This window comes from Aedes albopictus, chromosome 2, assembly GCF_035046485.1.
Source record: "Aedes albopictus strain Foshan chromosome 2, AalbF5, whole genome shotgun sequence".
Taxonomy (NCBI): Eukaryota; Metazoa; Arthropoda; class Insecta; order Diptera; family Culicidae; genus Aedes; species Aedes albopictus.
In genome coordinates this window covers 360021569-360045027 of record NC_085137.1, presented here as the reverse complement: position 1 = coordinate 360045027, position 23459 = coordinate 360021569, and the positions used below count along the sequence as shown (strand labels likewise).

At 39.2% G+C, this 23459-nt stretch overlaps 1 protein-coding gene across 1 annotated transcript; it reads left to right on the top strand.

Moving 5' to 3' along the window:
* Window positions 1-90: 90 nt before the first annotated feature.
* LOC109406069 (uncharacterized) lies at window positions 91-17421 on the top strand. The gene is made up of 5 exons (XM_019679148.3): window positions 91-397; window positions 625-1276; window positions 8695-9413; window positions 9483-9593; window positions 15159-17421. The coding sequence occupies exons 1-5, from the start codon at window positions 393-395 to the stop codon at window positions 15277-15279; spliced, it is 1608 nt and encodes a 535-aa protein (XP_019534693.3). The 5' UTR covers window positions 91-392; the 3' UTR covers window positions 15280-17421.
* Window positions 17422-23459: the final 6038 nt, after the last annotated feature.

Below are 23459 nucleotides of genomic sequence, written 5' to 3'. Positions count from 1 at the left end.
GTACCGATATCTAAATACATATTCATAGCTTACAGCGCGAGTCCGTTGCTGTGTGGGTTCTTGCATACGATAGCGAAATGTCAATGAAAAGGATAACGAAAAGACGATGATGACACTAGTTTCTTATGCACCAGAGAGAACATTCGATTGAATGGAAGCGTACGAGTTGGTTGATTTTGTTTATAAGTTGCTTCCATTGTGAAGAAAAAAATACATAAAAGTGCTGAGATTATGAATAGTTTACTAGAAAAATGTGCACTGATTTTCCGATGAATACCTAGATAGAGTTTAACCAAACCATTGTTGAAGTGCATCAACTGGAAAAAAAAGTTCTATAGTGTCTGATTTCGTGGAAAGGACAGTCAGCAATATCTGCAGCATTCTATTTATAGATGAGGTAGGTTTTTTGTTGACTGCACATTTTATTCTCAATAAATGCTTTATATTTGGTGGATTCAAATGTTTCTTAATAAGTATAATTTATGTCCATATAATTAACGTCACTCAATCATACTTTTACGCAATGTCCTTGAATGGAGAGTATATTCTGCAAAGAAATCATGAATGTACGTGAAATACGTAGAACGGGTATTTAATTGTGCGTTCGTTTCCTTATAATTTCAGTCAAAATTTAGAAGACAGTCCAATATCGGACAACAAAATGGACATATCGGAAACAACCACATCTCAGGATTCGCCTCCCGGTTATTCGCCAGAAGCGGAGGAATGCAGTGGGGAATATAGGCAGGATCATCGTGGCAGTGATGTCACTATCGCTCCAGAAAGAATGATGTCAACTGTTAGATCCGCAAATGATACTTGTTGTGGTAGCAGTACGACGTATCAGCAGCAAGAAATTCTTTCCAAATACCTTGACAATCGTAATGATGATCCGATAAATGTTGATATGTTAAGTTCAAAAACAGGAATCCGCACTACCAATAGTGGCCTAACACCGGTCAGCAATCACCCGTTGATGCTGATGTCACCCACTGGCAGCGAGTCGGACTCATCTGAGGTGGTCAATGCCAATAAGAATCACCAGGGACTGCGAAACTACTATCAGTTCCCCGATGTAGTACCGGTTAGCGAGCAGCCGCCCCTACGCTTGGCCAATCCGTTTCCAAACAGACCTGAGGCGACAGGGACTCGCACCGGGACAACATCGAAAACAACCACTTCAACCAGATCGACGACGTCCACACTGGACGTGATAAACAACATAGATAATGCTAATACTGTGAAAAAGGCTTCCTTGCTGCAAGATGCAAGTCCGGTAAGTGATTTTAATTTCATCCAGTACATCCATAGCATTTATTTTATAATATGCATATCTCTTTTCGCTTTGTTACTCGTTTACTAAAAACTTTGTGGATTTTAAATTGATATGTAGGGTTTTGGTTCCCTTCTTAACCATGTGGCTCCCATTTTCATCCTACGAAAAACAAAGGATTGAAGCGTTGTTTGTTTTGTTTCATATTTTTGTATTTTTTGTTAGAAGTGAGCACGCATGAAAACAAAAAGAACGGAATCAATCGGTGCCGTAATCGCTTTTTTTCGAATAGGATGAATATGGAAGCGTGAGATTACTGATGGCACACATACCCTATACCTATAGACAGTATTTTACATGGATATATTGCCTGAAACATTATTGCTGCTACTATTGATAAAAAATCTCGAATGTTAAAAAATTCAACAAAATTCAAGTGACACCATCTCTTTGTTCTGATGTGTTAAAAAATCAACTGAACTCAAGTGGCATTGATTCTCGCTCCACGTTCTATCTGGAACACTTTTGTGTGTTGTGTGAAGAATTAGCAGTAACTTTTATGCTATTACATGAATTTGTTTATTATGTGGCAAGCGCAATGCACAGTGGTCCACGAACCAGATTTACGAGGAAAGATGCATTCAGCGCCTTCAAATGATTGTTTGGACAAATATGGTCTTCTACAAAGTTGTTCCTAAAAATTAGGAGTTCTTTTCAATGTGCATGAAAATTGGGGTGGTCCATATTTTCGAAGAAATTGGAACCAAACTTTTTTATTTGCAAGAATAACTATGTATATTCATTCTTCAAGTTGTAGATCTATCAATTTTGAGCAAGTTTGTAGAAGACAGTTTTTAGGTAGCTTTAAAATTGACCGGGCTAGGGATATTTTTCTGAATTAGCTTAGGGTGGTTCAAGAAAAACCGGTTTTCTGGCATTAACTTTTTTAGTTTTGATTTTTAATCAAAGTCGCCCAAAAAACACTTGTAGAGCATTTGAAGACGCGTCGTTTTGTGTGCTGAAATGGTCTCTTTTGGTTCAAGAGTTACAGGTGTTTAAAAAAAAAATCATACACAGAAAAAATATGTACCGTCAAGGCACCATTCACCGTGGATCTAAGAGGATTTGGGGCAAATAAGGGCTGTCATTTGACACCAGTCTTATAAACATTGTTGGTGCCGCCTTTAATTGCCTTCATTATAGGTTAAAATAGTAAAGAGAATTGTCAGACAAAAGAAGCACAAAACAAGCAACAAAGAAGGCGCGACGATTATTCTTTATCCCTACTGGTAACAGATAATGACATGATCTCAATTTTTTTGTTGCAGACAAAACGGAAGCTGAATTTGTTGCGTACTTTTCAACTCGTGAATAATCAATTATTACAAACCCAAAGTCGAAACTGTTTGATGATAGATCTTCAGCAGAGTTTCAGTGTTAACCTACTCGAAGTTACCGCTTGAAAGTCTCGTGGTGTATGATGTTTGTCCTATTATTTTCAAGTTAGGACAATCTTATGTCGCATTGGGTGGATTGTCGCAACAAATCCAGGTTGCGACATTGTCATTATTGTTGCGCGATGGTTGAATATTGATTCACTGGTTAAAATTAAAGCAATACCACAAAAGTAGAAAATTTTTCACAAAATTTGGTGATATAGTACAATTAGTAAAGGGTAGTAGGGTCGCCTAATTCCGTGGTAGGTCACCATTCACCGTGGTAGTAGGGACCCATTTACCGTGTATGAGAAATTTTATTCTACTTTGTTTCAAAATGATCAAAACAACCTAGCCAATTGAACTTTCTTCGTTTAAATTCATTTCAAGTAATAACTTTTTATTTTATTAGATTTTATTAGAAAAACGAATGTTCAAATTTTCGATTTGTTTGCAGTTTTGGTTTTTTCACTATGAATGCAGTGAACGACCAGAAACCCGCTTCATGTAAACACACTTTAGTGTCAAAATGATACTTTTAAATGTTTCTAATGAGCGTTTTGGCATGGTAACAATACATTAGTGTTGTATTGGTGAAATTGAAGGGAAATTGTCATATCATTCAGTCATAATATGGAAATAATGAAAAAATATTCGAAGGCACACGGTGAATGGAGCCCCCACGGTGAATGGCGCCTTGACGGTAATTAAAATTCAGCGAGAAATCATGCACATAAAGGGAATGCTAGATTTAGTGCACTTTTACATGAGATGTAATGTAAAATTACATTACCATAGTGTAAATTTCCGCCAACCATCGCGTAAACCATCATGGACTCCAACCAGTTACGTGACTATTAGCGGAATTTACACGATTGTAACGTAATTTTACATGATATCTCATGTAAATATGCACTAACTCTAGCATTCCCTTTATGTGCATGATTTCTCGCTGAATTTTACATGAATATTTTTTTCTGTGTAGTTTTTCGAAAGGTGATATCAGTAACAAATTTTGAAAACGACGTATAATCAATGCTACACCATTGATTATACGTCGTTTTCAAAATTTGTTACAGATATGATAGGTTGGGGCAAACAAAAAAATCTTTTGCCCGAATTCAGAAGAAGAAATGTTGTTATAAATGTTGTTATTTTGGTAACTCAAGCAAAAATACTTGAAAAGAGTGCCTATTTTTTCTAGAAAATCATCCATATCTTTTGAACGGAATGACGTAGCAACATTTTCAGCGCACAAAAATGTGCGTTTTTCTGAGCTCTAAAAATCGTTCTTAGACAACTTTGATGATAAATTTGAGTTGATAAGCAAAGGAGGGCGGAATCAAAAGGTACGAATCTGATTACACTCATTCGAAGAGGGTATTCTGTCTAGAGGGTTCAAAAAGTCGGTACAAGAACAACCAATTGAGATTTTTGCGGTGAAAACTCGACCCCTAAATCTCTTGCCCAGGTGGACAGATTATTCAAGGAATTTTGCAGTGGTCTTTGAAACAATGCTACATGTGGGCCATTCAAAGAAACTACAGCATCATCTGCAAGTTGTCTTAGCGTGCATTGTCGTTCCAGACAGCTATCAACATCCTTTACATAGAAATCATAAAGCTGTCAGTTGTCAAATTAAATATACACTATTGTGTAGAAACTGAATCAAAAGCGCCCTTAATGTCCTAGAAAACTGAAGTTAATTGCTCGTTCGTTAGTTTACCCTTGCGAAACTCGAATTGTGTATTTGAGAGCAGGTTATTCGATTCAACCCAATGCAATTGGGTCGAGTCGCGATAGGATCATTTTCTCTAACAATTAAACATGATGACGTAGAAATTGGGCGTTAAGAACTATGATCACTGGTTCACCGGGCTTTTGAAGGGCTATTATTTCGAATTGTCTCCCTTTCTTGCGGAACAATGTTGTTCTCCATGAATGAGTTGGACAAGTCTAGTAATCAGGGATGCCAGATGATTTCTTGAAAAATTTGTATCGCTCTTTTAAAAAATCTCTATTTTATTCAAAATTTGGGTGGAACATCTGTATCCCATTCAAAAAATGAATAGCCTCTGTAGCTCAAAAATCTGTGTTTCATATAAAACGAAATCTATAATACAGCTCGAAAATCTGTATAATACAGATAAATCTGTATAAGGTGCGTATACCAATTAAAAGACAGCTTAGTTTCCATACTTTACTGGTAGAATATAGAAACGGAGCCAAAACTACTTTAAGTATTGATTACAGCGTGTGCCAATGATAGGAACCCTGTACCAGATATGGTTACATTTTTTAACTTCGGTTCGTTTTCGCACTATTTGCATGCATTCCTTAAGGGGTTAGCCATAACTGCTACACTATGGTGAAAAAGGGTGCACGGAAGCCGAAATTTTAAGGAAAATGATTTATTTCCACCATGATTTGAGAAAACTGTGTAGTTTAAATGAGTGCGACTATCTTTTGTGAACGTGATCTGTTGTTCACTAAATTTGTCTTGTGGATTTACATCGTTAAAGGGTGAAAATTAACTATAACGAATAATTGGTACCATAGCTATAATTGGTACGCTTACCCTATATGGTATCCCTGCTAGTAATCGTCTTTTCGCGATATCGGGGAGATTCTTAAGAAGATTGAACTTCATCATATCATCGCGGAGCAGAATTGTTTGAAGAAAGGAGATCTATAGAGAACTCCAGCATGGGGAATGGTCAGTCCAGAGAACCATCTCTTGAAGGGTCTACCCAAGAGGGCGGTCTAGCTGGAACGGAGTCTGATATTTTTTGCGAAGTTGAATATCCCAGGAGTTGGAGTATTCGTCACTCTCAGATGAGTTGTTTCGCATGTTACGAGCCACTCTTCAAAGCGTTGTCATAGAAGTTTCTCTTAAGAGATCCTCAATGAAGTGTTGCCAATAAATACACTCTTTCGCTTTCAGCAGGTTCTTTAGCTGTCTTTTGAGTTTGGGGTACCCTCGTTAAAGATTTGAGGTGCCATGACTTCGAAAAGCTTTGAAAGCATCAGCTTTTTAAAAATAAAACTGGGTGCAATCATCATCCCAACCCAAGTAACAGAACTAGCTATATAGCAGTTTCTTAAGCTAAAGTTTTCTTAACATTTCAGGACGCGCGCCAACAAGCAACCGAAACTGCACCGCGCTCGCGCTGTATACGACGAGCGAGGTTTTTTGGTAGTGTTGTACTTTTTACAACAGCGCGCGTGCTGAAGGGTTAAGAGAAGTTTGTTCCACTCTTGTACAGCAAAAATGTTTGTTGGGAACCTAGTGTGGCTGATCCTCTTTTGAAAGTTGCACTTGGAATACACCGTTTTTGTGATTCCAATGCACTCTTGTAAATTTGTTCAACCAGGAATCGATACTCATCCAAAGAAGGGAAGCGATTGAATGATTAAACACCAAAGGATACTTCTACTGCATATGTTTGTTTGCCAATCTGTATTCCTTGTGAGGTCAAAAGAACCCTGAATTGGTCGGTCTGACCTTTCGCTGTTATGTTCTATGATGGTTTTAATCAGGGGGATGACGAAGGGCCAGAATCATCTACCCAGCAATCAATTCAACATGGCGTCCAATGTTTTTGTTTTGATTGCTTAATTCATGGAAAAAATGCGCTGGAAACATCGACACTGCTTCGCTGCTACATATAATATCGTGCAAAGTGATAAGGAACGAGAAACAATCATTAAAAACAACGATTTCGTTTGAAATGTGTAATTTCTGAAATAAGCACTAGCAACACACAAGCCACACACCCGAAAATCAGGAGCAAGTTAGGGTAAACCGACCAGAAAGTGGGTACCAAAACGCGCCGTACCAAAAATGATGTTGGGTGGAGCGGCGATGTACCGAGTTTGACAGCCGTGTCACCCCACTGGTTTTAATAACGGGAAAGTGATCACTACCACGAGGATCTTCAATCACCTCACAAGCAATTGAATGATAGCAAACTTGATCCCAGAGAAAGATCAAAGTGACTTTCTTTGCCGTCAGATGCAATAAGTGTCACTCACTTCATCTGTGTTGAAAATGTTCAAAGTGAAATTGTCGCACAAATCATATAAGACAGCCGTTCTGTGATCGTCATATGGTTCACTCCACCCAGTGCCATGTGAGTTCATATCACCCTGGATTAAAACTGGATGTGATAATAGAGAAACTGCATGTAAAGATGGCAACGGTTAACCTTCCGTAACTTGCGTGGTTGACTACCTGCGTCAGCACCACACTAATGCTGAGTACAAAAAGCGAGATTTTTCAATGTGTTGTACAAAATACAACAGCGCGATCGCTCGAGGGTTAATTAAAATTCCTGAAGGAATGCAAACGGAAGCCACGCAAAGATCTATACTCTTGACGTTTATTTGATAAGTGACATTTCTACCCCAGAATGAATCGGAATTGGAATGAGTAACCTTTTTTATTCCCCAAAGAGTATTCTCCCATAATGGTCATATCGAACCTGGCGTGTAATGTTAAAATCGTGGAAGTTGAGTTCGTCTTCAGAAGAAATCTATGTTTCACAATCAGAGTTTTGAATCAAAAATTTATATAGGTCTTGCTTATGCTTCAAACTTCCACTGTAGCACAGTGATCATATCTGAGATCTAACATACTCTTCTACTACTGGGAGAAAAATGTGAAGTATGCATCTGAATGAGTAGGAAACAGAAATTCCGAGGTTAAGTGTAGAATTAGCATTAGTTAAAATACACAAAAAAAATAAATATAAAAAAATAAAAAAAATCCAAGGTAATACATATAAGCGATTCACAAGATCCCTGAAAGTTAGCAGTTCTCGTTAGTTTTGGCAGATTAAGTTGGAGTTCGACGAGCTTTTGTAGCTTTTACGTCAAAGAATAAGAATATCAAGAATGGTCACTCCGCTGATGCTCGGGGCCTCGGGGGACACTACCACAACGCTATCTGCGGATGAAAGTTCAACCTTCATGCGGTACTGTGCGTTACTGATTGTATCCGGATACCAAAACATATGCATACCACCTCCTCTTGTGACTATTTAATCTCGAATACTGTTACAGAGAGCTTCCACCTTGATTCGCTTAGAGAGCGCCACGACGATTACATACAAAAAGGCGAAAGATGGAATTCTTGCTATTTTTATTCTTTGTTTTACTTGCTACCTTGTAAAATGCTTCTGTTTGAAATATAGTACTTAACTGTTGGTATCTAGGTCTTTACTGCAGCGTGGTACTGAGTAATCAGAGACCTGTGTCTTCGGAGTTTTTAAATTTACTCCGCCTCCTTTCGTGTTAGGCAAACTTTTGAGGGAAGATTTCAAAAAGACCTTTCGGTGCAACGCCGGGGAAGGTGATGACTTCCTTTTTCCAGGTGCGTCTATCTCGGAAAGATACCCACCCTCATCAGTTTCGACATCGTCCTGATCATCAGAAGACAACTCGTGAAAGGGATTTTCAACTGGGACAGCTGATTCTGACACGGAGTCTGGTGTTTTAAAAAATATCACCATCTCCGCATATGTCCGTTTGGAGCGCCTTTGAATAGAGCGACTCTCATTTAGGATGCGTCTTTTGTAAGCCGGACAAGCTTGCAAGTCATGTGGATCTCTACCACAGTAGCTGTATTTTTTTCGCTTTCTTCATGCAAATGGGCTTAAATGGAGGACGGCGAGTACACTTTCTCACTCCATTCGGACCGTGTATAGCCGTTTACAATCTAGGATAGGCACATCAGGGATAGATCTTTTTTGCAAACTTCTTAACGCTGATCTTGATATCCTCGCAAGTTAGCGTTTCGTCCAGGATCTTCTTTTCACCGTTTATGGATACAGTAGATCAACATGCACCTCTTTGATTCCGTTTTTGATTAATGTGAAGTTGTTGGTATACCTGGAATGATTTTTTTTTCTGTATTTACTTTTGAGTTTAATTCTACTTACTTCTAGTCTCTAACGTAAACTCTATACCTTCTCTTTCCTTTAGGATTTCTTAAGCAGTGGATCTGAGCTGGATTTATCGCAGTTTCAAGCATCGGTTACGCCGACATTCCAATCGGTTGCTCTGGTGCAATCGCAATCCAACTCCCAGCTACAGCAAGTGTTCCAACACAAATCCATATCGCCCAGACTGCACAAACGACGGAAAGGTCCCTCTGCTACGGACCTGTTGGTAGATGATATAAGTTCGTTTGAAGAAACCATCTCCAATCATAGTGTGGACGATTTGCAGCAAAATCTCGTATCGTTGAGCCCTTCGTCATCGATTCTGGACGACAATGGTTTCAATGTGGATATCGATGAAGATTTTCTGGACGTCCCGGGAAGTCCAAAGACCCCCAGTGGCAACAGTGCGCCCCTGCCGCAGTACTCAGCCCGCGCCGAGGCCCGTGATATCAGAAGTTGGCAGAAGATTACTCTGCCGGACGGGAAAACGCGTGAAATAGACATGAAGGTGATTGAACCGTTCAAACGGGTATTGTCCCATGGGGGTTACTTGCAGTCCGGAGGACACAACGCCATAGTGGTGTTCAGTGCGTGCCATTTGCCCGATCGTTCTCGGGCCGACTATCATTACGTGATGAACAATTTGTTTTTGTATGTGGTGAAAACGCTGGAGCAGCTGGTGACCGAAGACTACGTGCTCATCTATTTGCACGGTGGATCGGGTAGAGGCAATGTTCCTCCATTCCCGTGGCTTAAAAAGTAAGCGTTATTGGAATTAACAAATTATTAGCAAATGTTTTCTAAGTTGTGGCAACATTTTTATTCCAGGTGTTATCAGTTATTGGATCGACGTTTGCGGAAGAGCCTGAAGAATCTGTACATGGTACATCCAACATTCTGGCTGAAATCAGTAGTTTGGATGGCCAGACCATTTATAAGGTGAGTTGTTTTTTTTTCAATATCATGTAAGGTATATAACATTTGATTGATTAACACATAATCAACAAGTTCAAGTCACTATCTCCACCCTTGATCACGTCCAATACTCACTGGTTCGCCTACCTTTCTCGCTACATATATGCTTTCCTGTGCCAATCGTCGTGGGTCAGGTCGTATTTCTGTGAACATCTTTGATTCCAAAATTTTATTGGCGTTGATGGTAAGAATTGTATCCGAGGAGCGGTGATAGTATATGCATCCTTACCTCACTTCAGCGACGACCTGAATGAGATACCATTGCGCACGTATTCTGCTTGAAGATGCCTTGCACTGTGCTTTAATGAGGCCAATGGTGTTTTCAGGGACACCCTTGCGCGTGAGAGCTCCCTACATATTTTCGTGATTCAGACATTCGGAAGCTTTCTCATGATCTTGAATCTTAGCGGATCATGCCGAGTTGTTAGAAAAAACGTTTCCAAAGTTCAATCGAAACAGGAAGGGCGTAGCCAAAGGGTGGCGGGGGGTGTGGGGGGTGGGGGGAGAGGCGGCGTGACCCTCCCCCCCGGGCCGACAGATTTTTTTTTTTAATTCGTGCCGACTCAAAGATTATCGATAATTCAAGAGTTCCAGAAAAAATATATAAAAAAAAACAATTCTCTAGGCTGTTTTAAACTGAGGTCTTTATTTACAATTATCAAACCTTTTTTTCATAAGAATCACAGGAAATTTCGCCAAGTATTTCTCCAAGAGATCTATTTCAATCTTATCATAGAATTCAACCAAATAACAAGCTTGGTTGCTTGGTTAAATTTTGTGATGTTTATTCATGGAATACAAAAACAGCATGCCAAATTTCCGGTAGGGAAAAAGAAGGACTTTGTAGAATTATATGCTGCTATAGAGTGCAGTTATGTGCTACTTCTACACGAATTTTCACTTGTATTCAATTCAAACAAACGTCATGCTAAGAGAATAATACCTGGGATTTCTTGACAAATTCTTTCAAGGACATCTCCAGAAATTCCTTCTTTATTCAGGAACTTCTCCAAGGATTCTTTCGGAAATTCCTCAAGGGACAAGTCCAGGAGTTTCTCTTTCGTGATTTCTTCCATGGACATCTTGCAGGGTTCAGATAGTTTTTTTAGGGTTTGTTCCAAGAAATGATTAAAGAATTCCTCCCACAAATCCTTCAGTTTTTTTTTACAATTACTTCTGAATTCCTTTAGGAATTTTCCATAGATTCCTTCAGTGGATTGCTCCAGAGAGTTTTTCAAGAATTCCTGTATGGAATTCACCAGACATTCCTCCGGGAATTTCTCCTGGGATATCCTTAGAAGTTCCTTCAGTGATTGTTCCAGTGCTTTTTTCGATGATTCATCCAGGAATTTCCAGGAGTTCCTTAAATCATTGTACAAAACATTCTTTTGGGAGTCCATCCACAGATTCCAACAATAATTTGTCCAAAAATTATTGCTGACATGGATGTCTTTATTTTTTTCCTACAAAAATTCTTCCAGGAATTTGTTAAGAAAGCTTTCCTGGGATTTTCTAAGGAATTCATCATGGGATTGCTTCCGGGATTCCTCCAGGTTTCCCTTCAAGCATTCCTCCAAGGATTCACTCGGGAATATCTTCTGTGTTGCTTTCAAAAACATCTCCAGGAATTATTTTAAAAAAATCCTCCAAGGATTCCGCCAGGATCACTTAGAATTCCTTCAGGAGTTTTTCTTGGAATTCTTTCAATTCTACTCCAAAAAATAACCCAATACTTCCTCCAGGAACTGTTTAGGAATTCCCCAGGATTTCTCCTGGGGTTTCTTCAGGAACTGCTATAGGGATTCCCTAAAAAGTTCTTCCACGAACTCTTCTTTGAATTCCTTCCGGATTTTTCCAAGGATTCCATCTGCAATTTCTTCAGAAACTTTAACTGGGATTCCTCCATGAAATTCTTCAGAGATTCCTCTAATAATTATTCCAGGGATCCTCTGGGAATTGTTGCATTAAAATTCATCCAATTAATAGAAATGCGTATAGAGATATCTCCAGAAATTCCTCAAGGAGTTCCTTCTAGAGATTCCTCCAGGAGTATTTCTAGAGATTCCTCCGTTAATCTCTACGGGTATTCTTCTAGGATATCCTCCAGGGATTCCACCAAGAATTTCTGCACTCGGGACTTCCTTCTGCGACTCTTTCTGGAACAACTTATTTCAAACATCGTCCAAAGATTCTCCCACGAACTCTTTTTAGGGTTCCTCCAGCAATTCCTCTTTGTATTTTTTAAGGAACTTTTCTAGGAATTGATTCAGTACTTCCTCCAGGAACTGCTTAGGGATTCCCTTAGTAATTCCTCTTGAAATTTCTTTCGGGTTTCCTTCTGGAGTTTCTTCAGAAACTCTTCTAAGGATTCCTCCCGAATTTGTTCAAGAAGTCCATCTGCGATTTCCTAAGGAATTATTTCTGATATTCCTATACGATACGAATTCTCTAAGAGATTCATCCACGAATTTCTTCAAGAATTCTTCTAGGAATTACTCCAGGAAATCCTCCAGAGATTCCTTCAGAAATTCTTCCAGGATTTTTTCTAGGAATACCTTCTGGATAATCCGCCAAGATATCTTCCAGTATTCCCTCCAGGAATTGCTTCAGGCATTCCTCCAGGACTTGCACTAAAAACTCCTCCAGAAACTTTTTTAGTGATTTTTCCAGGGATTTCTTCAGAAATTCGTTCGAGGATTTCTCCAGGAATTCCTCCACAGGTTTCTTTAGAAATTCCTCCGGGAATTTCTCAGGCGATTTTTTCAGAAATTTCTCCCAGAGCTAGGGATTCCCCCAGAAAATCATCCATAAATTGTTGAAGGAATTCCTACAGAGATTCCTCCTAGAATTCCTTCAAGGATTCCGCCAGCAATTCCTCCAGGATTTTTTTAGGAATTTCTCCAAGAACTATTTCAGGAAATTCTCCAGGAATTACTCCAAGAATTTCTTGAGGAATATCTGCAGCAATTTCTCTAGGAATTGATCCAGGAATTGCTCCTGGACATCCTTCAGAAGTTATGTCAACAATTGCTCCAGGATTTTTTCCAGGAATTCTTCTAAAGATTTTTTCAGAAATTCTTCCAGGAAATTCTCCAGGAATACCCTCAGGAATCTCTCCAGGAATTGCTCCTGGACATCTTGCAAAAATTATGTGAGCAATTCCTCTAGGTTTTTCTCCAGGAATTTCTCCCGAGATTCCATCAGGAATTGCTTAAGGGATTCCTTCAGAGATTTCTACATGAAAAATCTCTTCAGGAAATTCTTCGAAGATTCCTCAAGGAAATTCTCCAAAAGTTTCTCCAAAGATTTTTCCAGGCAATCCTCTCAAGATTTCTTCAGAAATTCCTCAAGAATACTCTCCAGGAATTCATTCAGGGATTCAGGGATTCATCCAGGTATTCCACCAGGAATTCCTCCAGAGATTCCTCCATGGATTTCTTCACAAATTTATTCAAGGATAACCCCAGGGATTCCTTCAGGTATTCCTTCGAGAATTTCTCCAGGAACTGCACTAGCAATTCCGCTAGAAATTCCTCCAGGAATCTCGCAAGGGGTTCTTTCTAAAATAGAAAAATAAAACAGAAATCTCTCAGATTTTTTCTGAAGATTCCTCTAGATATTCATCCAGTAATTCTTTCAAGAATTCCTATAGAGATTCCTCCAGAAATTTCCACAGGAATACCACTAGGAATACCTCCAGGAAATACCTCAGGAATTTCTTCCGGAACACTCCTGACATCCTTCAGGAATTATGCCAGCAATTCGTCCAGGAATTGCTCCTGGAAATCCTCTTTGGATTTCTTCAGAGATTCTTTCAGGAAATTCTCCAGGAATACTTTGAGGAAGTTTTCAGAGATTCCTCCAGGAATTACTAGGGATTCCAAGAATTCACTCAAAAAATTGCTCAAGGAAATTCACCAGGAATTCCTGCTGGGTCTAATCCAAGAATTCCTCCATGAATTTGCTTAGAAGTTTCTACATGCATTCCTCCAAGGATTCCTTCACAAATTTCTCTAAGATTTCCACTAGGATTTTTTTAAAGAGATTTCTTACGAAGTTTTACTAGGGATTCCGTCCAGAATACCTCCAAGAGTTTCTCCAGAATTTCCTCCAAGGAATCCTCCAGAAATTTATCTAGGATTTTTTTCTAGGATTTCCTCATGTGATCTCTTCGGAAATTTCACTAGGTATTCCTCCCATAATTGATCCAGGAATTCGTTCAGGTTTATTTTCTGAAATACTTACAGGAATTCCTTCTGGAATTCAAAAATTTCTGGAGGAATTTCTCTATCAAACAGTATTGGAAGATAAATGGACGCATACAAGAACCAGGAAATTCTAGGTTTATCCTCAAAAGAGTTCGTAATATCAAAAAAAGTTCAGCTTTAATTTCTGATGAATGTTTTGTAGACATTGACAAAAAAATCAGAGCAAAATAATGCATGAGTTAATAAAAATCCTTAATCTTCCAGAAATTGGTCACCGCTACCAGCACCACGTTGATTTGTGTAGATCAGGCGAGCTTTTTTCAACGTATTGTACAAAAATACAACAGGGTTAAGGGTTAAATAAAGCTTTTAGAATATAATGTTTTTATATTCAATTTCATCTTGTTGCGTTTAGTTATAAAAGCTAGTAGGTACACATTTACTAAGGGTGCATGCCCTTCCCCCCTCCCCCCTTACCCGAAAGCTGGCTACGCCCTTGCGAACCAGCGTTTCTACTGGGTTTCATCAGGGTCGGTTAACAACAGTCCAGACGTGTCTTTCACGTGTTCCCATTCCTTTTGGCTCTACTACGGCGGTGTGAGACATCGTAGAAGTGACAAATGTCGCCAGTATTCACGACTTTACGCCATCGCCGACGGGGGAGTCTGTTTACGATCTGATATTTCGTATATTTTACTTCCTTTTCGAGAGAGCCAAACAGCGTTGTTGGTCTGTTAACTGTTACTATGTTTGGCTTCTCGTGTTTCCGCTAGCTCTATCGCAGCTTTGGTTTTCCTTTGCCGCTCTCTCTTCCTACACTGCCGTCCTAAGCATAATTGTCCCATGTTATATGGGAACGGGAATCCCATATATCATGGGACAATTATGCGTAGAATGGCAGTACAGGTGTCTCCTTCTGGTTGATTTGAGCGTTCAAGTCTTCTATGATTGATCATAGATTGGGCAGTTATCGTGCTCGGGTTCATCTGCAGGGCTCCCGGAGCTTAGGATGTTCGCACGTACCTAGATTAGCTGATGTTTATATCCTTAACCAGCATTGTGTGACTTTGGGTATTATTGGCAGGTTTGTTCACTTCGTCACGAGGAGTTCAGAAACTTGGACATATAATTCATTTTGGTTGGGAAAGATTCGGGGCCTGTTTCTAGTTCAACTACTTTCGTCCATCAGACAACAATCCATCACGTGCCTCAGGGTCAAGTGATCGCAACAGCATCAACCCCTTCTAACAAACCTCCTTATTCAATGTGAAAATCATAACGGGTATCAGTTTATCAAAATATCCATCTGTTTCATTTGCAGTTCCAAGTTTTGGCGCAAGCTGGTTTATGTGAAAACTCTGGATGAACTGTACCAGCTCGTGCCCGTGGAAAAAGCCGCTGTTCCGGACAAAGTGAAGAACTACGATTCGCGTCATTCCTAACTTCAAACGTACCAGTTGCAGCAGCAGTTTCCCAGCATGGCTTTGCCTTGTCATTGTCGTCGTCGTCGACGTCGTCGTCGATACCTGCAGCATCATCGAAGTTTCGCCACAACTAGATTCAGCTGACAGTGACCTGGGCTTGGCCGGTAGCCGATCTGACAAGGTAGGACGATCTCGGTTAATATTTTATAATGCACGGACCTAGTCAAAACAAGAATGTAAAATAGTATTAAGTGCGCAAGCGAAAGGATATCATCAACGTTAGGGAATAGAGTACTATAATAACGCAATTTATAAGCAATGATTTCATCGACGGGACTTAGTAGAGCACTGGTTATCGAATAGTGTTGTACTGCGGTAATGTACATTCATTCTAGGAAGATAAATGATATTAATATACACAAGTTAAAAACGATATCTGCGAGGAGCTGTTATTAGGAAAAGTGTAGAGTTAGTTATTATATTGTTGTACATATAAATATTCGAGAAATGCTTTTTAATATCCATCATTCTACTACCGCTTGCAAGGGATACATGGTTAAACCACTTACAAACAGACATAACACTCTATAAAATTTCAATTGATCGTACCTTGGCGATCGTTTTGAATTCATTTAGTTTATTTAATTTAACAACCAAAGTCACCTAGGGCCCATATAACCGATGCAGTTAGCATGTGGATATTCAACATGACCATGGTGAGGGTGACGGGTTCGATTCCTAGTCGGTCCAGGAACTTTTTCTAAAGAAAGTTTTCCTGATTTCCTTGGACAGTCAAGAATTATGTAGAATAAAGTATCTACGTTTCTGCCACACCACAAACACATGCAGAATTGTCATTGGAAGAGGAAGACTTTGACCCATTTGGGATATGTATTACGGGAACAAGAAGAAAATGAACCAGCAGTGCGGGCATCATGGCATTTCAAACTTGCACCTTCTTTCAGTCTTGTTTCAAGATTCCGTGCAAAATGCTCACCAGATGGATATTATATGTAAAGTGAGCAATAGAGACATTTGTTCAAGGTGTTACGTCTGTTTGTCTGTGGTCAAACCATGTAGTTAGGTTAACTAGTTTAAATTGATTCGGATGAAGACTGCACCTATATCATGGTTTAAACTGATAAGTTTCCGGTTATTTTCATCTGACTAAATTGTGCAGTATTCAACATAATTTTCAGAAAATCACATTCATTTGCACCGAAATCTGTAAACATTGAACCAGTGAATTAAGGAAATCGGACGTTCAAGTTGCGTTGCATTCCATAGTAACCTGTACAATCGCATTCGTGTATGTGTGTGTCCAATGATGATAACAAATTTCTGATCATTAACAGTGTTTCGCATAAATGTGTATTACTGACTGAGAAAAGCTTCAACAGTTTCACAGACGTGCAGCTGTGTTCATAAAAATAGCAGTGATAGCCGTTTTTCATACAAAATGGCCAACTTTGACAAGCTGTAACTTTGTGCTCTAATGAGCAATTGAGCTGAACATTTCACAGTGAACTACAAATATGGTGAATATTGGTATAACAAAATCTGAGAATTTTCGAAGGTCGTGGGAAAAAATTAAACACTATGTGAAATTGTTCAAAAAAATTGCAGTGTGAATAAATTGAAAGGTAGCTTTACCTTGAAGTAGCAAGAAATATTTTCGCACGCTATTCGAACAGTTTCCACCTTGATAACAAGTTATTGTTTGACGTTGAAAATTTTAAAAATGTTTGCTGTATAAAAATCAAAACAAACACTGCTATTATTTTGATCAATTTCACATAGTGTTCAATTTTTTTCTACGTTCTTCGAAAATTCTCAGATTTTGCTATAACAATATTCACCATATTTGTAGTTTGCTGTCAAATTTTCAGCAGAATTGCTCATAGTAGAATAAAGTTTCAGCATATCAAAGTTTGTCATTTTGTATGGAAAACGGCTTTCACTGCTATTTTTATGAACACAGTTGTACATTTGATGATTTATCTTACATGCAAGTATGGGAACACTCACTTGCAAAGAGTTACACTCACTTGCTATTTTCTCAGCTCAGAAACGCGCAATCAAGAAACGATGTATGGACGACTTTTGCATTGTGGTTTTGTCTAAAGCTTTGCCGAATAGAGTACGGGGTCGCACACGCATACCGGAGTCGTGAAGGAGCTGCGAATGCAACTCTCCACGAGGTGACTGTAAATCACACTCACCTCGTCGAGAGTCGCTTTTACAACTCTGTCACGACTTTGGTATGTGTGTGCGACCCCCTACTCTATTCGGGGAAGTTTTAGACAAAACCACAATGCAAAAGTCGTCCATACATCGTTTCTTGATTGCACACTTCTGAGCTGAAAAAATAGCAAGTGAGTGTAACTCTTTGAAAGTGACTGTTCCCATCCCTGCTTACATGCATAACCAAAACGAAAAACAAAATCCATCATAAAATCTACTGTTTAGATTAGTGACAAAAAAAAACCATTCCTGTCACGGTCGCCATATGGTGATATCCGTGTATGGAATTATTTTCGATCGAACACGCCGTCATCACGGTAATGCAATGAAGTCTAGCCACTTGTAGAATGAAATACTTCCCCCAAAAGGAGGAGCTTGGATGATTGAAGAAGCTTTTGTCCAAAACATTATAACATAATGCTTTTGGACTTACAGGTCGGATTTGGGTTCTGGTGCTTCTCCAACATATATTTGGGGAACGGAATGCTCTATAATCCTGAAATTTTAACATTTTGTCAAGCCAACTTAGATTTTAATATTCAATATTTCAGCTTTTTACAGCTTTTCGTTTTTGAGATATTATTTTGGGAAGCGCCAGAACCTCACTCCGGATAATCAAGTCCGATCCGTATTTAAATATGTACATTGTATGTTTGAAAATGCTTCGCATGTTATAATATGCACAGAGAACAACTTAAAATAAAACAAATCTTTTGGTTTAGATTTGTGATTCCTTGAGCGCGAGACTCTTCATCATATCACAGCTTTTCTGTTAAAAAAATGTAAGGTTTTCAACGTTATCTGTACAGTTTGATAATGCTAATGGGAGTCTGATGGGATAAGGTGAAGAAAGGATTTTTTCACCCAGAATCAGTTTTTAAAAACTTTACGATAGTCTTGTACAAGCTGTTTTAAGTAACCTAGATCCGAACTATAAATGCAATATAAAAATATAAAAAACTGCTCTAAACGATCAGAGTTTAAAAAAAAAGTGTCTAATTAATCGGTTACAACAAATATCATTAATTTCACACTCAGAACTGTCTGAAAATTCCTACCGCTAGACCTTTAACTAACTAAACCTATCGATTACCGGCCAAAGTCTGCATCAATACCTTTCGATCCGTCATCGTCCTTGGTGGTTGGATATGCGTTGCCACCTCGATTGGATAATTAGCTGGCTCATCACTTCTGCGTTGCAACGATCGATGAGCCGATCGATGTTGTGTTCTGATTGGCTGACATGTGGGTAAGTCTGTTCCCAATGCCTCCCCCCTCAAGTATTAAGCGTCCCTAGTTTGATGTTTCAGGAGCTCGAATCTTGGCTCTGGGATGAGTTTCGGCCGCTTCTTCTCGGGATCCTTTCCTTCTGTTTGAGTAGTGGCACACACTGGTTGGTTCTTCATCTCCTAGATTCTTCGCTCTGAGCAGCAGAGCGTCGACGTGGCTCTCCTTGGCATCATTGTTGTAAGTTTTCTTGTAAAGAAAAGCAATGACGAAACAAATAAATGTTAAAACCAGAAGGGCTAGGCCCCCCAATGTTACCCTTTTGTGTGTGTGCTGTTAAGGGAAAGTTGAATCTCGCTGAGTTCTTCCAGGTTTTGAATCCGCAGCATGAAAGTTTCCTCCTCGATGTACGTGTAGTTTGCTTTCTGGAGAGGTTTGCTGAAAATTGGATCGACTCGGCCTTCTTGACTCCCTGCTAGTTGCCTTGCTCTGAAGGCCTTGTACTTAGAATCGTTGAAAATAGTCTACAAACCAGTGCTCGACAGACCAGACTAACGTTTGGAGTTCGGATGATAGCATAACATGTCACGTTCTCTGTTTCAGCTTCAGTACTCGACTGCACGTGTATTTCGCTTACCATATATCTTAAAGGCTACTTGCTCATGCTTGCCCAAACTCAAGCCACCAGCGATGTTTCCAAAAACAATTTAATTACAACCATATGGCCCTGCAGCGTAAGCATAGCTGCGCCCATGCGGAAGGCTAAAAACAGTTGTGCTTATTCAACAGGCAAAAGTGTGTAAACAAAAGAAAGGTTCGAGACGACCTTGTAATGGAATTTTATGACCTACTGAGAACGGAATGTAAACTAGGGTAAGAAATCAAATTTTGAACTAGTCAAATTGTAATCTTAATTTGAACCATTTCAAAATTCATTAAAACGACGTACTTTTCAGGCAAATATTGTCCCGAAAAAGATGTTAAATAGCTTTCCGTAATATAACCTGATACATGGACTTTAAAAGCATTGAAAAAAGCGTTTATGTCATGGAAAACAGGCATTTGAAAAATCACTGTGATTTCGCCCATTTCCCCCCAGAGAAAGCACTTTTTCGGTGCACTCGTACAGCTCATGCATTGTATCACACGCAATATGTGAACACGTCAAATGAAAGCCTATTTATCGTAGAATCGACCAACCGAATAATATTCCGCATTATTTGTCATAAAATTATCAAATTTAAGTGATTCTTACTTGGAGAATGTTATCTTAAGTTGAACCATTTGTAATCTAAATTTGAACTAGTAAACGGGGGTGAGCTTCTAGTGTTGACCTGTAGATTGCGCTAGTGGTTGCTTTGTTTACTCTTGGGGGATGAAAAAATCCAAATTTAGTTTCCAAATTCCTAAAGAATTTCGAACATTCTGAGTTGAGATTCCACTGGCTAATGAAAAATAGGTATGAGAATAAGCAGATTCACGTGATTTTTCATTGTTTAGCATGGAATTGGCTATTTTGTGAGTTGCTCGAGCTGCTGCCGCCAGTAGTTCAAATTAAGATTAAAATTGGTTCAAATTATGATTACGATGGTTCAAATTAAGATTAAAATCATTGTTGATGAAAAATCAAATATTTCAATGAAATTCGGTGCAAATACAAACTTTTTACCATTTAACAGAAAGCTTATACCCGTGGCTTTCATGTACATACGATTTTGCTGTAGTAAATTATTTCTATTTGGGAGAAAAAATCACTTAAAATTTGCACTGCTTGAGAAAGCCGCAATTTGGTTCAAATTTTGATTACCTACCCTATAAATTTAAGGCTTCGATCTCTAGGATTGAATTTCAAGATGTTCATGTGAAACAGATTTGAATAAGGCGAAAGATGTAAGGGATGCTACACCAGATAGGTAACCTTGCACCAAAAATCTTCCCGCTAGTAGGTATTCCGTATTGGATACCAAAGGGAATTTACGATCTTGACTAATGAACAGCAGTCTTTAGACTCACACGAAACTTCCCTTTATTGACTGCATTTCGGCCTGTTTAAGTGGCACTAGTCAAGTTTCCTTGGTAGGCCTAACTACCAAAAAGGTTTAAGATTTGGCGATTGTCATCGAAAGGACAACTCCAGGTTAGAACTGAGCTGCGCTCTGTATTGTCACTTCCATTACAGAGTTTGAATGTACTTGTTTATTTTTCTTCATGGTGCCGTATGCACCATTCGTGCGGATCTCTGTTAGTGCCGGGTGCACCAAATCTGCTGACTCTGAGGTGTCGGTTGACAGCCACTCAGACTTCTAAGTTTCGTCTTCGGGTGGCCGCTTCCAGGGATTTTAGGCGTTGCGCGTTGCGCCGTCACTTCCAAATGATGATGATGACGAACGCGAGTAAACAATTCGGGCAGTGATATGCCTTTTTAAAACAATACAACTACTCTACTCGCTAGTCTAAAAAGAACTGAACTTTATTTTCCTAACAGCTTTAACATTTAACTTTAACAATTCACGTTGCCCCGGTTCTTATGTTTTTGTCCACCTTGCAACATATGAACGGTCAGCAATCACCGTCGTCGATACTGGTCAACGTCCGGCTAGCTCGGCAGCTAACTCGTCCCTCCTTAAAGATGAGGTTCCATTCGAATCAAACTCGCTGGAGAAGGATTTCTGAAGATGTTATGATGATGTTTCACTGTGGTACTATTTGGATTTTCCACATTTGTTGATGGAGAGGTATTATGTTGATTGCCTGCCGTTGTACTGTTTCCGGTCCACCTGGGATTGTTGAATTTCACCTTGATGGTTTTTGCTCTGAAACAACTCAAAATAATCGAACCAATTATGAGCGGAGAAAACGAAATTCCTCCGATTAATGTCCAATGCGGCCAGCTGATACTTTTGGCTGAGAGACGAATAATTTCCAACTCCTTTCTTGTGTCCAAGTGTAGCTTGTGTAGGTGCTCTCTAGACTGATGTTAAGAACCTCTTGATGTTTCTTAACTTCGATGCCATCCAGCGGTAGTTGGATCGGATTTCCCGGTAACTTTTGTGAGCGTTGATAATATGAGATGTTGTTGATGATCAGATGACAGTCGTGAAAGTGTATGACGAATGATCCGGACAGATTTCTGTCGGTTAGTCCACAGTTTGGCGATAATGTGAAATTTGTTACTGAATTGATGAGAAGGTGTTGGTCGTCCAGATAACTGATTTGTTCTGAGATGGGGTTAATGGTAAAATTGCATATTGCGGGATTTCCTCTCAGTAGATGGGGTACGCAAGTTGAGTTATCCATGTATGTTTCGCTTTCGTCGTATATGATGGATTCAAGGGAATTTACCTGGTATATGTCTTTTTCGTGGGTGAGAAAGAATGGATTGGGTAGGTGAATTTGCTTTCGGTACTGCACAATTGGATATACAGTATCGGACAATAAAAATGCACCAAAGCCGTTTTCCCATACAAACTAGTCAACTTTGGATTGCCATATCTCAGTTATGTCTCAACCGATTGTTTTCATTTTTCTGTGACGAACTACAAAACATTTCAATTTTTAAAAACTATTGAAAAAGTTCAGTGATAACTACTGATACAAAAGTTACAGATAGGTTGAATTTTGACAATAAAAATGCACCAAGGCAAAAAATTGTGTAGCCTAAAATGCTGAAGTCAGATAGCTATGGTGTCTTCAGCAAATTTATTGGTCATCACACAAGAAACATATTTGCCGAAGACACCATAGTGATTTGACTTCAGCATTTATGGCTACACAATTTTTGTCTTGGTGCATTTTTATTGTCAAAATTCAGCCTATCTGTAACTTTTGTATCAATAGTTATCACTGAACTTTTTCAATAGTTTTTAAAAATTGAAATGTTTTGTAGTTCGTCACAGAAAAATGAAAACAATCGGTTGAGACATAAATGAGATATTGCATTCCAAAGTTGACTGGTTTGTATTGGAAAACGGCTTTGGTGCATTTTTATTGTCCGATACTGTATGTGCACCTTGTTGAAGATCCTTGGGTCCAGCTTGGGCGTCTTGATGATAAGTGCGATTTCTAGCTTGTTTGACATTACTGCGGTAGAAGCATAGGATGTGGCTTCGATGGCTGAATGAACTGTCACGTTTTCCTTATCTAAATCTGCAATCAAAATTCCAATTTCTTGTTGACTAAGAACCTTTTCGTTAACGATCCCTAACTTTGCCAACGTTATTGTTGACTACGCCCGGTCGACCCCATCTATTTCTACGCCACTGAGTGACACACACGGTGGTGAACCTGCTACAGTATGCGAGACGTCCAACGTGGAAGGAACGGCGCAACAATAGAGTGTTGATTATCCACAACATTGCATCGTTGCCTGCGAGTTATGTTTGCATATTAAGTAATTCGTGTAGAAAGTGATAGTTGATCTTATCTAACTAACTAAATTTGTTTACCCTAGGATACGCTATAATTTTTGCTAGACGGTGAACTAGAAGTCAGATTAGTTGATATAGTATCGGTGATATAGTTTGCAGCAGGTTAGCGTATGATGCTCTACGGTAGGTTCTACCTACGCTATGTTGATTGACATTATATCTTTTTGCTCAGAACAGGAGTAGGTCGGTCGAGCTAGAACTGTTATTGGCTAACCCTAGACAGTATCGTTAGTTGGTCTAGGTACAGCTCAAAAGGTAATATTTACACTATAAGCCGCATTTCACATTCTCCATAAATAT